Here is a 17841-nt window from a genome sequence, read left to right on the forward strand (position 1 = left end):
CCCTCAGACTAGAGCTCACTTCTTTTATTTAGTTGTAACGAACATGATCAAAGATACGTAGTTACAATTCCATGCCAGCATTTAAATATAGTCAACCATATGTATAGAAAACAGAATTTGTACTCGTCAGTAAAGGAAAATCAGCTTTGGGTCCGTCTTTCTGTTCATATATGTCGCAAGAACTAACAGAAACAACCTCTCCAAAGAACTCCAGATGATCAAGCGACTTAAACCTGATAGGTTTCATAATAAAATGTTTAGACTTGTACAAGCCTTAGATAGAAATTGCCATCAATGTAGTGTACATAGTTTATCAATATTTATAGTATTTCTCAGTTCTTTCGATTTTTAATATTTACCTAATAAATAATCTCCTGATAATGTTTATTTTTCTGATCTTCAGCTGATACCAGCGTTTCTTCGAGATTAGCTGATCGATTTTCACATTAAATAAAGCTATTACTTTTTAACCGCGCGGCCATGGGCCGAGCGCGGTTCATGTTCTACCCTTGGTTTATTCTTTTTTTATTTTTTTTTTTTGTCGGAGACCAGACGTAAATCTCCACTCGGCCAACTTTGAATTACGCAATCGGTAATGTTTACTCGCCAAACCTTGTTTCTTCAGGGTCAACAGAAATCTCAGATTACAAAATCACGCCGAACCTACACGTTGCAAAAAAATCTCTTCAAAACCCTGACATCGAAGCGATATATCACTTTAGCGTTAATAGCTACCTCATATCGGCAGTATTAAAATCTATTCGTTAACAATCCAGCTTCATCATATTAAAATTTCAACGAAATCGAACAAAACCAGAACTAAATATTATTAGATTTTTTTTGTAACCTAGCTTCATTGCGTAAGTCGACAAAGGAAGCGACGGTCGCCCATAGCCACCGAAACACATTAACATAACCAGTGAACCTACGTTTCGGTCCAAAAAATCCAGGATTATTGCCTGAAAGCTGAAAATTCAAGAGGAACATCTTTTTCGAACTTTTCTCAAGTTATTTAGACGAAAAAATGACCTCGGCGGACTCCAAAAGAGAACGAAACAAAAAACAGAACGAGACAGTGAGAACAGCCGATAATTTATTCACCGCGTGGCCTTCGTTACGTTCACGTTAGAAAAACCTTACTTCTGGATAATTTCAGCCTTACAAGTCAGCAACTGGTCCCAAATTACTTTCTGTATCCTTACAAATGTCCTGACTTCCATCTCCGAAAGATTTGGCCGCAATTTTTTAGCAAATAAAGATTTCGCCGACAGCAATCACCATTACGGTGGCTTGCAACTAATTCGCTAACTTTACAAAACCCTCCCGAGGGGGGAAATGACGAAAAGAGCTGAAAAATGATGACCGGAAATAGAGTAATTTTCTCAGCTTCCAGTGTGCCAAATTTGCTGGAAATAGGTTCAAAACCGATATTTTTTTTTTCGTTTTTTTTTCTTCGGGTCACTCATGCTACCAAAACAGTTAACTTTTAAAAGCGCGGTTGTAAGATCTTAAAGATCTTCTTGTTATTTTATACAGGCGACAATTTTCGTACATGCGCTATAACTATGATGATAAACTAAGACTAAGACAAGAGTTTCCTTGGTTACTTGATGTAATACAAGATGTTAACAAAGGCAGTTCCAAACACAAGCACTTCACTGAAGAGGACATTGCGGCCATCTGGACTAGCTGCTGATACTGCTAAAGCTGTGCAAGAAATTTGAGTGTAACATTAACCCATTGATCTAAATTATCTTGAACACGAATAAAGCTGTATATTATTTTATGTGGAAGTACTAACACCGGACCAAGAAACCCCAGACTAGTCCTAAGAAGTTCTCTTTTGCCTCCCTGTCTGAACGAAGTCTGGGAAGGAGTGGGCGAAAGAACGGCGAGTGCTCTTGTACCGCTCACGAAAGACCCCAGACTCCACTGTGCCGTGACCACCTAGGGCCTAGGCCGACTAAACCACGTTTTGGGCCAAATGGTTAAATTTGGTTGCACATTTCATGCCAGCTGTGAACACTGTTTGCCATGGTTTTATTACGAGCTTCATCATAAACAAAATAAAATCTCCCAAGAAATTGAAACTTATTTTTAGTATTTAAACTTGGACGACGAAATTTATGGCCCAATCGCTGAGCTAGAACGTCAAAATCGAATCTCTATCAGGTGTACATAATCGACAAGCAGTGGGAAGAATTAAGCTTGCAGTAGTTACACAGTTTTGTCTTTTCTTAAATTTCGAGAATTAAATGTTCTTCATAATAAAAGTCGGTCCCAGAATCCATTTATCTTTTCATGTTAGCAGAATTCAGAACTTTCTCAAACACTTTTTTTTTCATTACCTTCAGAAAAGCAGATTGGAATGTGGTTGTTGCAGTTGTTGTTTGTACAACATTCGATTTCACATTGCTTCAAGTTCCAGTTGTGAAATCTTTTAACATCAGATCGAATAACCGCACAAGCTGTTCTTTTATCTGCAACAATAAATTCAAACGAAAGAAGCGCGTTAAATATATTAATGAACTATACGTTTCGCTAAGGGAGTAATTGTAAGTGCAACATTTTCTTGTTTGGGGTAAACGTTAAGTCTGCATATGGCCCAAGTGGTCGGCCACCAAGTTGGACAGTTATACAAGGTTCTGTAGCATGAATTATCCCGAACCACCCTTTTAGAGCTAATTTCCCTGAGACTAAGATTACAAGATACAACTTAAGGAATAGATCTTCCGCAATGCCCGCCATTCACTCGGACCGTTTCAAGAATACATTCTTTAATAGGATAGTTTTTAAGTACGATGTAGCTTTGTAAATAGTGTACTTTTTGTATTCGATTTTTTTATTTGTTTCTATGTAAATATCTATCTTATTTAGAGACATATTGTAGCCAATTAACATTGTTATTTTTAAATGTAACATAAGATATGTAATTTTACCTTTTGAACAATAAAGACACTTTATTTATTTATTTATTTATTTATTTATTTATTAAGCGACTAGGAATATTTCTACTCCTCCCTGGATGGGATGCTAGGCAATCGCAGGGGTACCCCTAGCATATAAATTCGTCGGTACCCTTTTGTACACCTGGGTAGACAAAGGCACTGTGAGAGTATAGTGTCTTGCCCAAGAACACAACGCAATTTCCGCAACCAGGGCTCGAACCTGGACCGCTCGATCGGGAGTCGAGCGCACTACCCGTGATACCACTGTGCCTACAATGAGCCTGTCTTGTTTGGTCTCCAAAGTTTACTCGTGCAGTTGAAGTTAGACCAACAAATGTCACTGTCTTTTTCTGCTGTTGGATTCAGGGAATCGGCTACTTTTCAAGAGAGACCCTAATGCTCTCGCAGGGATCTGCAGTGTCTACTTCTCAAAAACGTCTAGCCCGCATATGCTTCATATATTAGCTATAATTACAAACATTTTCGTATTTTATTGGGTCATTGTTAACGGACGAAAATTGCTATGAAGAGCGACAAACTAAAAAGGAAACCAACACGAACAGATTGCAACATTTATGTTGGTTTTCCACATCCGAGCATAATATTTTGATCTGCGTTCATATACACGCATATCATACACTATGCACGAATTATGTAACCGAAACATTTCTCTTGGACAGGCCAAAACAGCGGATAGAAACATATAGCAAAGATCTTTATTGGGTTCACTAACCATTCCTCTCTATTACCTGTGATCTACACGAAAATCTTACAGAATTGTTCTTGACTGTGAAGATGACGTCCGCTCAGGTTGTCAAAACGTCAGTCACCAACAACAGTTCTTTTCAGAACAACTCTCAGCCAGATGATCGCACTATATGAACTACAGAATATTTCAAGACTACATTTTTGTCAATGACGTTCTGTTTTCGCGTTTCCCTTTAAAAGAACGAGATTCTCGCTGTCCTTGAAGAGTGAGCTGATTAAGTCCGGAAAGTTCTTCCTTTCGGAATATTTAAGTATAAATTTTTACCTAAGTATTAATCTTACTTGCGCAGTTAATGCATCCTCTCATAAAGGCAGACTGGACCTTTCCGTCTCCATCTTCGTACTTCACGAAAGCCGAAGCGCAGTGGCTTGTACCAAATGATTCCGGATCTGTGGCGCAAATCTGGTTTCGCTGATTTGCCGAGCAAGTAGCTGCATCGGGCTCGAGGCAATAATTGCAGTGTCTATATTGAGCACCTGTCAAAAAATGAAGCAATTCGGAAAAGTATTTAATTTTTGAACAGTCCTTCTACGATAATATTATATTTTGCCTTCACTTTTAACTTTTGAGAAGATATTTCAAATTAACACTCGAGATGGCGTTCACCATAACAACTGTTCGTCAAAAATACTGCACTTTGAATAGTATTTTCAATTCCTCCAATCCAATTCTCTTCTCGGTATTTATTTGAAAATGTGCTGAAGCATTGTCTCTCGTGTTTGGTGTTTCTTCTAATGCTAGTTGCTTCTATCCTGTTGCTAAATCTACATCAGTATTTATCAAGTACCGGAATTTTATCCATCATTAGCATCAGATGCTTCGTCGGAGACCCAGGGACAGAAGACCGGATCAAGAGGAAACCAGAAGAGCGAGACCGGAGCAAACTAAAGTTTACAAGAGCGAACGAGAGAAATCTCACGGCTTGGTGGAAGCCTAGTGTGGATTGGCCGCAAAAATGTGCCCCTGAGCTTTGCCCCTGGGTTACGTTTCCGAAGTGTATCACAGTCACTTCAAGTTTGGTAAAGCGAATCGCGAATTTCCACGCCCAAAGTACAACACAATTGATATCGTTGTATCGAGCTGTCAAAGGTTTTTCAATAATTAGAAGCGAGGAAGCTTCAAACATGGGTTACTTTTGTCTAGGGAACTCCAGGCTTGAAGTTTCGTCAATGCTTGAAGGAAACATTTGCACAACTCAAAAGCACTCCCAGAGTGGATTCTTCGGTTTCTCTGACGTACCATGATCCGTGAGATCTTGGATTGAACTGTGTTTGTTAAAGAAACTCAAAATCCGTTTTCGAATTCTGTCGGATTTAAGAATCCAATCTTGGATTTTCTTTAAGAAACGCACCCTTAGATCAGGTTTCAGCGCGTAACAAGTATGCTCAGGTGCAGTCTAAGGAATTTGTTTCATAGCTAATAGCAATGTTTTTATTACCTGCGGGTGGTAGGCTTGGAGCCACGGTGTTACAATTGTCGCCCGTACAGCAAATGATTTCGCCTTCCATCAAAAACCAACCTCTGCTTGCTTTATAAAACTCACCCACTGCCGCATACAATGCTTTTCTGCTCTCTGAAATGATCAAATCAAACATGGATAAAATTAACCGCGTTTATATCACAACAACAAGCGTTCATAATGCTATTTCTATGACACTTAATTAACGTTTTGCCAATGGACCCGGTTGTTTTTGGTCTTGGGAACCTGGTGGTACCCTTTAAGACGTTCACCCTTAAGCTCTTAGATACGTCCTTATTTGAGGTCCATAACATGAAACGATTACTCCATTTGACGGGAAATGACGCCATTATTTCCAAAGAACTGCCATCTTAGATTCTATGACTTTTTTAAAAATGTAAGAAAGCCACCTAACTGAGTAGCTCAACAATAGTCATAACCGAAAGCGTAAAGCTAAAAACAACTTCAAAATATGAAATATAGTTTCCGAGCAAACTCTCATTGAGTCGCTCTCACAGAATAGGGCCCCGCTACTCCCAGAGTTGCCAAGAAAGCTGGCTCGGGGGTTAGTCAAAATATAGTTGCCATGGGAGTATCACATGGAGAACGTCAGTGGAAGAAAAACAAGGCAGGCAAGAGGGGTGGGCAAGATGGGTCGAAGGCAGAATCGTAGCATAGGACAGGGCTAGGTTGGAGAGAGTTGCAGCCTTAGGGGCTTCCGCCCGGCGCGGAGAGAGCTAGCTAACTAGACAACTGTCTAACTGACTGACTGACTGACTAACTGACTGACTGACTGACTGACTGACTGACTGACGGACGGACGGAAGGACGGAAGGACGGAAGGACGGAAGGACGGAAGGACGGAAGGACGGAAGGACGGAAGGACGGAAGGACGGAAGGACGGAAGGACGGAAGGACGGAAGGACGGAAGGACGGACGGACGGACGGGCTGACTGATTGACTGACTCACTCACCCACTCTGACTCACGACTCACTGACTCACTGACTCACTGACTCACTGACTCACTGACTCACTGACTCACTGACTCACTGACTCACTGACTCACTGACTCACTAATTCACTGACTCACTGACTCACTGACTCACTGACTCACTGACTCACTGACTCACTGACTCACTGACTCACTGACTCACTGACTCACTGACTCACTGACTCACTGACTCACTGACTCACTGACTCACTGACTCATTGACGCCCGACCGCGGAACTAACTAGCCAACTAATTAATGGAAGCATCAAGATCCTGGCGCATCATACTAAACTTCGGGAGGAGTCACCAAATGTAGAGTTCAGGTATTAATGATTTTAAAGTTACAAGCTTTATAAGTTGGTAACGACCTCTAAAGCACCCCCATCCCTGGTCTGAATAAGGCAAGACGTATATTCTTTTCAATAAACGTTTACCTACTTGAACAATCAACGCATCCTCGGAAAAAACCTTCCATGGTATTTCCAAACTGATTCTGATAACGTACTATAACAGAGGCACAATGAGCTGAACCCAGTGAATTCGGATCTGTGGCGCAAGTTTGGTTTTGCTGGTTCGCGAGACAAGTGGCTGCATTTTGCTCGGTGCAAAAATGACAATATTTTGTATCAACACCTGTTGGCAATACAAATAAAGGAATTTTTCAAGGTCAAAAATTGACAGGGTATATAAATGACGGTCTCCTGTACCGAAGGCTATTAATCCTTGTCATTTAAAATTCTTTAACACTGGTCATGAGATTTCTGTGTTCTCTGCCTTACCTGGCAATTCCACAAGTAAGACAGTTTACTTTAGAAAACACCCTGTAACAACGCGCGCGCTAAAAGCTGTATCCTGCAGCAGGGCGCTTATATGTACCCGGCCTTTTTCCGCCCTGTCCTGCAGTGTACAGCAGGCACTCTCCGAGCAGAGTAAGCAGCTTAGCACAGAACATTTTCCTTTCGATAATCGAAATAAACGCGTGACCTTCCGTTTTTTTCCTCGAGATGTTTTCCTTTTTTTTTTCCGTGTTCCTTTTTAAAAAGTTCTAGAAACAATCTTGAAAGATTAGGAGAAGTCATGACTACCATGAAATCCCTTGCAAATAGAGTTTCAAAAAAAAAAGTATTTTACATCGTGTCTACATTTAATTGCTACTGTTGGACATCTATCACTATTTTACAAGTGTTGTAACAATTAACTTGTGGGACACGTCAGCTTCTCACAAGGTAGCTAAGTTTCCCAGCGTTTCGTCCTCATAAACATTTCACAAATGTTCATCTGCTCTATACCTCAGTAAGAGTCTCCTTGGCAGCCGTTAGTAGAGAGCTTAAGCAATGACGACGGCGACGCCAAGGGCGACGGCTGGAAAAAAAGGATTTGTATTTTATCTTTGAATTTCGCAATTATCTGGAACTGTTCAGTAAGCCCTGCTCAAACTAAAGATATAACGCCAGCGATCAATTCCAGATCAAAATACGGAAAATTAGCCGCCGTAGTTCAAGTTCTTCAAAAAACGCAAAACTTAGTCATTTCACGTATAACGCACGTGCCCAGTCGTTGTTTTGCTCATTATACCTTTTGTTTGGTGATGTGCCCGTTGCCGTCGTGGTTTGTTTTAGCTCCCTATCAGGGACCTTAAGCAAACCACGACGACGACGACGACGACGACGAAAACGTCACCAAACAAAAGGTTTAATGAGCAAAACAATGGCTGTGCACGTGCGTTATAATCTTTGTACATTTCTTTGCTGTCCTCTGCAAAACAACAACGTGAAATGACAGGGTTCTGCGTCGTCTAAGGAACGTGGAAGACTAGGGCTAATTTTTCGTAATTCTATTTGGAATTGACCTTTGACGTTGCTTATTTAGTCTGAGCACGTTTTTAGAGCCATTGTCGCACTGAACAGATCTCGGCAATCACGAATTTCGCTTGTAAAATATATAGAGGATTTTACACGGTGGCGAGAAGATATGAATTTTATCTTCGAGTAGTAAGAACAAGAACGAGTGTTCTTGCCTCGAGAACATTCATATCTTCGAGCTAACTTGTAATGTTCTTTTTATTATATAGACATACTGATGACGGCATTTTTGACGATTTTCCGAAGATTTTCGACCAATGTCCGAAGATTTCCGAAGATTCTCCAAAACTTGTCCGAAGGTCACACGAACGTTGCCGAACATTTCCGAAAATTTCCGAAGATGACCAAAGATTGCCGAAGACTGTCGAGAAAGACCCGACGATGTTTCGATGATATACCAACGAATTTAAGTACAATTTAAGAGACAAACTTGAATCAATGAAATCATCGATATCTTCACTAGTGAGGATATGGAAAATACGCCACTCAAGTCCCGGATGTGGTTTCGTATGAATTTTACGAGTGGTGTATTTTCCAGTAAAACACTCGTGTCTATATAATAAGAATTAATTTTTTTACTAGGCGTCGTCCTCGGCGCCGTCTTCGTTGTCGTTGCTTAAGCTCCCTAGTAAGGTCGTCACCACGACGACCCTACTATAAACTTTTGCGAAGTAGACTACCACAACAAACGAAAAAAGCGTCTCTTGTAACACAAAAAGGTCACATCCGGTCATAATTTAGTTGTAGTCACACAACAGTTTTTTTTCTAAATGTATGATAATAACGAGACACCTGATGACAACTTATACCAAGTCAAGTCAGAGAATAGAAGTTTGTTTAGCGTCTTCTTAGATAAACATCTTTAATTATCTAGCCTAGCTAGTTGTTGACATTGGTATCGTTAGCGCGATAAAATGAATGTAGCGGCATAAACACGTAACTTCCTGTTTCGAGTCATGTGGCAGAGCATGATCTGGCTATGATGGACACGTGCTATGATATTTCCTATTGGGTCGATTAGTACTGAAGCCGATCATGGTAGCCCCTGTCAGACCAATAGCATACTAAGTATCCTGGGCTCAAAATCAAAGTTTTGGTGTTAACTTCCTCTTAGTTGGTCTATGGAAATTTGAAATTCTTGACGCGTCTGTAAAACATTTTCCAGTACTGACATATCAGTTTACAAGTTCAGAAAAATGAACTTTGCCCTATGTTATTTTAAGCGAGTTGAAGCGAAGTCCAGTTCACCCAAAATTTGATTTGGCAGAGATGACGTAGGCCCACATTAGGCTAACAATTATGTTTGGTACGTGATCAAAGTTTTATCCGAGCCACGCCAAAAACAATAATTGTAAATGAATTTCACTTTCGCTGCATCAAACGACCTCTCAAAGGTCTGATACCGGATTTGTCCATACTATATGTTTCATTTTCAACAAAGAAACCAAAATAACGAAATGATCTTCGCAGTGTGTCGAAGTGTGTTACTTATAAACGTCTTTTGCGTCTAAGGTTACGCCACCAAAAAACATGTCTGATTGGACGTCGGTACAGTATAACTTTTTCTTTTTTTATAAGAATATTTCCAAAACGTTTAGATAGTAGCAGACATGTAAAGATTTTAAGGAAAACGACCAATTTTTTGAGTTTGAAAGACGTGTTTCGACAGAACTTCTGTCATCTTCAGTTGAATGAATGATTACAAAGCAAGTTGAATAATAAGTAGGCAAAAATGCTAATTAAGACAAATAGTAACAACAGAACGTGAAAAGGTGTAAATTAAAAGGATAATTTTAGATTTACATGGTGTAATTGCTGATTGAGGCAAGGTAGTTCTTTTTGAATATGGATAGCCTCCTTTATCTTGAGTTGAAAGCTGGTAGTGGCGTGATCTAAAATATGAAAGTAGTCTATTGAACACAATGAGCGACAACGTTCAGAATTCTGAAGATGTTTGAAGATGTGAGAGGCCCTATCAACGGCTAAGTGCCCACGTACGCGTGTGGAAAAATGTCGGGAGGTTTCGCCGACATAACAGGCATTACAGCCCGCACATGTAAACTTATAAAGCACACGTGAACGAAGCCCGCCGGGGATAGGGTCTTTCACACCAAAAGGGTTACCTATCTTAAAGGAAGAAAAAACTAATTTGATGTCTAAATCATTACAATAGCGCTTGATTAAGTGTCGAATCTTCTTCTGAGTGATGACAGAAAAATGGCCTATGTACGGCAGCTTAACGTAAAACGTGGGCGAGGTGGTAAGGGGGTAGCCGTTACATCACTGGGACCCATAGCAATCATTGTCCCCGGGGCTACCCCCTTACCACCTCGCCCACGTTTTACGTTAAGCTGCCGTACATAGGCCATTTTTCTGTCATCACTCAGAAGAAGATTCGACACTTAATCAAGCGCTATTGTAATGATTTAGACATCAAATTAGTTTTTTCTTCCTTTAAGATAGGTAACCTTTTTGGTGTGAAAGACCCTATCCCCGGCGGGCTTCGTTCAAGTGTGCTTTATAAGTTTACATGTGCGGGCTGTAATGCCTGTTATGTCGGCGAAACCTCCCGACATTTTTCCACACGCGTACGTGAGCACTTAGCTGTTGATAGGGCCTCTCACATCTTCAAACATCTTCAGAATTCTGAACGTTGTCGCTCATTGTGTTCAATAGACTGCTTTCATATTTTAGATCACGCCACTACCAGCTTTTAACTCAAGATAAAGGAGGCTATCCATATTCAAAAAGAACTACCTTGCCGCAATCAGCAATTACACCATGTAAATCTAAAATTATCCTTTTAATTTACACCTTTTCACGTTCTGTTGTTACTATTTGTCTTAATTAGCATTTTTGCCTACTTATTATTCAACTTGCTTTGTAATCATTCATTCAACTGAAGATGACAGAAGTTCTGTCGAAACATGTCTTTCAAACTCAAAAAATTGATCGTTTTCCTTAAAATCTTTATAAGAATATGTTTTATAAGAATATCCAGGCTAAAATTTGCGAAATTTTGAGAAAATATCAAAAATAAACTCGAGGCTGAGATTTTGAAAGCAATGTAATTTTGTGTGTTGACAATTTGTAATACAATACAATTACATGTTTTTAACTAAACCGTATGAAATTCTTCCTTTCTCTAAATGGCAAAACTAGCCAAAAACCAACAAAAACAGACGTATTAGCCGTATGCTCGATTCCTGTAACATTTCTGCTGAAGTTACATGCGTCATATCAGGTTTTGATGGTCTTTGATGCCTAATGTCTATAAAATAAGTATAATCTAAGAATATTCAAAAGAAGATTTTAGCCTAAAATGGGCAGAAAAATAAGAATATCTGGCCTCGGCAGGAAAAACAATATTCTTATTTTAAAAAAAAGAGTGTAACGTACCGTGCAGTGTTTGATATCCAGTTTAATAGAATGTTTCTGTATGACGTGACTTTTGCTCAGATGAAAGTAACGACATACATCGTAAACATTCGAAAGTCACATCTTTATCAGTTTGAGGTCAATTGTGCTCGACACTAAACTGAAAACACCTCTTTGCCGACTCAGTCTTTGGTCATAGTAAATTTGCAACCGCTTGGCGGCAAATTGCGCTAAGTAAAAATTCAGTTCATTATTTTCTCTATGGAGAATTGAAAAGCAGTTTCGAACAAAATAAAGGAACATTAACCGTTACATCACTTGGACCCATAGCAATCATTGTCCCCGGGGCTACCCCCTTACCGCCTCGCCCACGTTTTACTTTAAGCTGCCGTACATAGGCCATTTTTCTGTCATCACTCAGAAGAAGATTCGACACTTAATCAAGCGCTAATGATTTAGACATCAAATTAGTTTTTTCTTCCTTTAAGATAAGTAACCTTTTTGGTGTGAAAGACACATTGTTGAGTTTTACGACTTTAAGACGCTATTTTGTCAATTCAAGCCCAATTTTACCTTACTTTTGTGAGTAATATTTCGATGAATTTTAAAGAACTATTGTATTCGCATACTTAAGAGCACGGAACAGAAAATTAAAAACTGTTTCTTACCCAGGGCGTCCGCAATGAGCAATACCATAACGATAAATAAAAGCTTCATGTTTGAATCCTCCACCGAAATTCTCTCTTCTCCTGAGTTTTGGTAACAGACTTTTGATTTACAAGTAGGTTGGTTAAACCCTATAAACAGCAGCGTGATATCAACACCTGCAGGTCATCAGCATGATGGAAATATTTGATTGGGCAAAAGTCCACTGGATAAGCGCGTGCACGAATTGATTGACAATTGATTGATTGACGAATTGATTGACAATTGATTGATTGACGAATTGATTGACAGCTGTAAGCTTACGAATGGTGACAGATATAGCGTGTTCCTGATACTAGAGGAACGGTGAAAGGCAAATTCTTCGACGAATCAATCCCTGCTGGGCTCGGTTTCCGTTGCGAAGCTCTAGTAATATGAGGATGTTTCATACGCGGTGATTGGCTAACTGTTCGGGCAAGATGGCGCTATCTCGCCCGCTCAGAATTACCCGTTGTATCCCGCTCTTTTTACCAGGTAATAAAACCTTTATTGATCAAGCTTACCGAGTAAAGATGGCTATATGTTAACTTAGTTCCTTTTTTTTTTTTTTCGTGCTTTACATGGAACCCAAAACGTCTTGGTCCATGATAACCTCTAAAAATAACTTGGCCAATATCCGACCATTTTAACCTCAGGCTTGGTCAATAAACCCATTTAGAAAACAGTCCTAAGAAAATACGCGCGCTGATTGGTTAAAAATCGTGTTTCTATAACTCGATAGAGACGTAATGATGGCGCGAGCAAAGAGAATTTACATTTTGATAATCAAAGTTAACAAGTTGTTTTCCTTTTCTCGTCGCGGTGTTTTCTAAAAGAAAAAGAAGACATGTACCCCGTGTTTCTCTCGAGCTTTAGTATAACTCTACTAGCGTTCTATAACGAATGCCGTCCTCTGATTGGTTACGATACTCACGTTTTATTCTGTGATAGATAGTGAGTAGCGTAGTAACGTGCGCTGGGGGCCACTTCTTTGTGTTTTCGAAGTGTCTGTGAAGAGGATTTAGATGAGAGTTTTGAACGACTAGTAGATTTATACTAAAACAATTAGATTATCCGCTCTCGATTTATATGCGTAATAGTTGACTCGGGCTGCGCCCTCGTCAGCTATAACGCGATAGAAATCTCGAGCTCATAATCGAATTGTTTATTACTCGATAGAAACACGGTACATGTTTTCTATTCCTTAAATATAGATGGTTTTCAAGTGACGTCATCAAATTCCAAAATCCAAAACTAAAGAGCCACAAAAGTTTTTATCTTCATCAGGCATAAGGGGATCTAAATTCATATCTCTTTACAACCATTCAGCTCAAAAGCGTGCTTGGTCTGGAACCAGCGCAGTTTAAAGTTCAGAGTTATGGCGGGGCGTGACATACGCTCCGATCGCATTTGTGGAAAAATATACACTTAAGTAGTGATGTTTAGCCTTTTTTAAAGGAGTTTAAGTGTTAGGAAAAGTGCTTGTGTAAATGTTTGTTGGTTCAGTTCACATAATCAGTCGCCTAGATGGCCAAAGTAAATTCCAGATGTTTACACTATTTTTCGGCTGCCCATTTGGTGGAGCACAGAGCTATTTTGTGTAAATTTAAAACATTTCGACGAATATCTGAAGTTTGGGAAGACGCGGAGACCTCAAACTTGGAGAAGTGTCTTCTTGACCTATCTCCTATAACATTACAATTTCTTGACTCTATCAACTGAATAGTTTTTGATTTAATTTTTCGTTGCGTGAAGGTGAAAACCACCTATAGCGACCAATGATCAATTTAAATTTTCTCTGTGTACTTTTGCGCGAGGGTCAAACGGCGATTTTTCGTCTAAGATGTAAACCTCAAAGTGAACAAAAAGTTTTGCTACTCGTTTTGAAATAAAAGAGAAGCTATTGTGAAAACCTGTAAAGGCTGGCGTGTGGTTGTTCTCCAGACTCCCAGACTCTCTAACAAGTGAGCTAAAATGGGTTTTTGTCTTCAGTCGACAAAATATCACGCACACTGTTTGGTTGAGGCGGGGGGGGGGGGGGGGCTGCGTCCTCGAATATGTTATTATCTAGGGTATGGCTTGCGCCGCGTGTTAGTTTAAAATATTGTATAGATTTTGACCGTTTTCACTTGAAACTGACAAGGTATGCTCTGTGCATTCTGGTCAACAATGAAGTATAGTTCTTATCATTGTTGTTATTCTGAAGCCTGTCTCATGGAACTCGAAAAAAAAAAATAACTGCTGTTATTTCCATGGTCTATTGTTCGTTTGCCTAGTTCTTAGTCTTCAGGCTGCACCTGGATGACTGGGGCGGTCTGAAATTGAGTTTCGAGTACTGGGTCAGGTCTGAGATAGGGTAGGGTAAATCACTCATGTTGCTCTGAATTCTAGTACGCAACACACCCCTACCCAGATTTTTGGGGAGTACCCCCGGGTTTTACTCATTATATTTCTGATCTTATTACAGATTAATGATACTGGAATAACATGCCAGTGTGACATTACAAACTCTCTTGTGTGAGGTACAATTACAATACATGATCAATTTGTGAACCCAGTTCCGGTCTTCACAGCCTAGATAATCCGCGCATCCGGTAAACTTTCACCTTGATCGATATCGACGGACCAAGCAGAGCTTTTAAATAGTTTGGCACAGTTACAAATTTCAGTTTAGCCCTTGTGTTACTCGCACAGAAATTGGGTGGAAGTGTAAGGACCGCTTTCCAAAACCCCGTGCCTGACTTATGACCAAAATCTGCGATTTTCCCTACTCGATTTATGACCTAAGAAAAATTTGATACTCTATTTTATACGACCGTTGCGGCTGAAACAGTTGCCCTAAACATAATTTAATAATCTCAGCAATATCAAACGTGAGTTTCCACAATTCTTCTAGCTCTTTCCTTTAGTAATCCGTCCTTCTACTCCCATTTTTTTTTTATGTTCACTCAAACGAGATGGAGGCTAACTCGATAACCTCACGGTGCTATTAGCCTCCATGCATAAACTATAGACCATTGTCACCTTTAATTGTTATATATGCATCCTTTTTTCCTTTTTTCATGCTAATATTGTCATTTCAAAATGAAAGTGTAAAATAAAGTGAAGTTGAAGTTGAAGTTTAATTTTTGAAGGGCTTTTGTTGATGGTCTTTTATTGATGGTCTGATGAAAAAGTAGCTTCTTCTAAAAAGCATACCCAGTTCAAGACTAGAGTGCGAAAACTGTATCCTATTTATGACCAGAATGGCCAAAATCGATACCCTATTTATAACCAAAATGGCTGAAAGCCATACCCTTTGAGCCCGCACATACATATATAACCCATATATGGGAGTACCCCCGCCCCCGGGAAATTTAACAACATTGCTATCTCGAACTCGGTTATGTTATCTTTCCCTTAAGAGCTGAGATCGCTGAAATCGATGAGATCGCGGGGTTTAATAACTTTGCGCATTTCACGCCACTACACGATCTAACGATACACGACCGCCTGCTAGGGCCGGTCAAACGGATATAAATTTCCGGCTGAGCGTGATGAAGCCACCCTCATGATACGCGTATTGTTTGTCACCAGATATTTAAGGCCGTGTTTTCCAAAAGCCGGTAATGCTAACCCAGGAGTAAAAGTTAACTGTCTAGTTTTTGTGAAGTTTGAGATAATTCAAACTCAAAACTGAAGGACTAGACTGCGAGCAATCTCTCTTTTCCTCGAAAATCCGCGGGGAAGAACGCAAACAAGTAAGCGTGCGAGCGTGACTATGAGCGTGACCACGCTAGCGGCGATGCCGCAAGCCGCTTTTAGCATGGGCGTCGCTCGTCTTCCGACGCCCGCGCTACTAGCGGCTTGCGGCATCACCACTCCAGGTCACGCTCACAGTCACGCTCGCTTTGCGTTCTTCCCCACAGTTCTCGAGGAAAAGAGAGACTGCTCACAGTCTACCGAAGAACAAACAATAGAAACAGAAAAGGCCACTGCGAAAAGTTACAAAAATCAAATCAAACTTTTCGCTTGCTAGGTTAATTTAATCAGGCTTAATTTTGAGCAACCCGGCCCAGGGTTTAATTAAAGTATTAGCTTTTTCGGAGCGCGATCTCTCCAGAGATATAAAAAAAACTGCATCTGATCTTGTGGAAGAAATGAACACAGAATCTGAAATTTTGGAGAACATTCATAACCAACGTCGAGAGGCGGCCCTGTCAGAGGTCTCTTGTGCTCCTCTTTAGCCTGCGTAACAAGAGTCCCGAAGAGCATTTTACACATTCTGGCCGCGTGCACACTGGAGCGAGAACAGAAAAATCGACTGCAAAAAAACAAAAAAAAAAGATCGCTTTGGCGATTTTTTTGTTCTCGCTCTAATTTGCGCGCGGCCAGAATGTAGATAAAGCTCTTCGTAGGGAATGATTGCTACTCAGGCTAGGGCGGAGTGAGAATCATCGGCTAAAAATCTGGAAAATGATGGCGAAGCCTGCTCACTTAAATTTGAAATTTATAAAGGAGAAGTCGAAAGTAGTCAGCCCTACCCTACCCCTGGAGCGTAACGCGACAGCCAAGAGTAAACACTTCCGAACAATGAGTCACGACCCCAAAATAAACTCAGTCGCGTTGTATTACCATAGACGACTGTAAATGGCGTCATATTTTCCTCGCAAAAAAATCCATGTCGATTTTCGTGACCTCCGTTAATCCCAAAATTGTAAACACGAAAGAATCGACTAAGAAATGCTAAGGTAGTACTCAAGCAAAAAACAATCAACTTAAAAATAACTGCCATATTTATTGCCAGGGTAACAAAAGCAAATATCCGCACACAGAGAGTTCGAGATGACGCATGACGTCAGAAATACTACATTTTGTACATGTTATGCCAAAAATCAAAACAGTAAAATTATTTCAAACAATGAAACTTGCTGGCGCTGTCTTTGATGTTAAAGGGGTTTAATGATTTATTATAATTCGATACTTACAGTATACTTCCGGTTTGGCGGCAGGTGAAGTGGAACTGTCGACGCTGTTGTTAACCACACATCTGTATTGCCGGTTTTCACATGACGTCACTAAAATTCAAACTACAAAACTATTGATCCTCTTGACATCTTACTTCCATGATGTATAAGAGCAGCTGAAAACTAACATTCAGTTCATACAAATTTTTGCTCCGAATGGGTTCTTGGTTTTGTCATAGACTACGCTTGAATTTCTAAGCTTTTGCGTGACGTGGCATTTACGTGACGGCCAAGAGAGCTGTCATGTGGGTTAAAAATGTGACTTAATTCGGGTAATTTGGCTATCTGAACAGTTCTTGTATTAGAAAAAGTATTATTTTAATGTTGTTTAGTTCCTCGAGAGATAAATTCACGCTTTTGTAGCAAAACTCAGTGACAGATGTTTCTGTTGGTTTCCGGCCGCCATGTTGGTGCCCATCCGGATGGGCACCAGCATGGCGTCTCCATACTCTCCATACAAATCTCTATAAATTTGGGTAAAAAGTTTCTCCGCATATCTTGCATAAGAAACATTGCTGTGACCTGAATCTTGGCGAGAGTCTTTGCATATTTCCTTTCTTTCTTTTCTCAGAATCTGGACTTTATCTATTGAACGGTTTTGATTTTTATTTTGATCTATTTTGAATGGCGTGACACTGAAAATCAGCAATTGACCTGCGTCTGATCGGTGCACATCCGTAATTGTCAAATTATGATTATTGTTCGTGCGAGACACAGCTAGTCGTGAATTTGCTGCGACGTTC

General features: G+C 40.0%; 1 protein-coding gene across 1 annotated transcript; it reads right to left on the minus strand.

Moving 5' to 3' along the window:
- Positions 1-9: 9 nt before the first annotated feature.
- LOC149115734 (putative skeletal organic matrix protein 2) lies at positions 10-12220 on the minus strand. Its single transcript, XM_089285950.1, has 6 exons — positions 12077-12220; positions 6607-6801; positions 5156-5290; positions 3999-4193; positions 2349-2480; positions 10-1707 (listed from the first exon to the last, which is right to left on the minus strand). Exons 1-6 carry the CDS (start codon positions 12123-12125, stop codon positions 1604-1606), a joined length of 810 nt encoding a protein of 269 aa, XP_089142076.1. The 5' UTR covers positions 12126-12220; the 3' UTR covers positions 10-1603.
- Positions 12221-17841: the final 5621 nt, after the last annotated feature.

The sequence above is a fragment of the Orbicella faveolata genome, unplaced genomic scaffold (assembly GCF_042242905.1).
Source record: "Orbicella faveolata isolate gen_17 unplaced genomic scaffold, um_ofav_v1 contig_13, whole genome shotgun sequence".
Taxonomy (NCBI): domain Eukaryota; kingdom Metazoa; phylum Cnidaria; class Anthozoa; order Scleractinia; family Merulinidae; genus Orbicella; species Orbicella faveolata.

What these genes read in the sequence shown, in the direction of transcription:
- LOC149115734 (XM_089285950.1), bottom strand. Translation starts at nt 12,125, where the DNA reads ATGAAGCTTTTATTTATCGTTATGGTATTGCTCATTGCGGACGCCCTG. An exon ending in AGGATGCATTAACTGCGCAA is followed by an intron (nt 2,481 to 3,998) that starts GTAAGATTAATA and finishes TTATTGTTGCAG; the next exon opens with ATAAAAGAACAGCTTGTGCG. An exon ending in TCCAATCTGCTTTTCTGAAG is followed by an intron (nt 1,708 to 2,348) that starts GTAATGAAAAAA and finishes TTTCTTGCACAG; the next exon opens with CTTTAGCAGTATCAGCAGCT.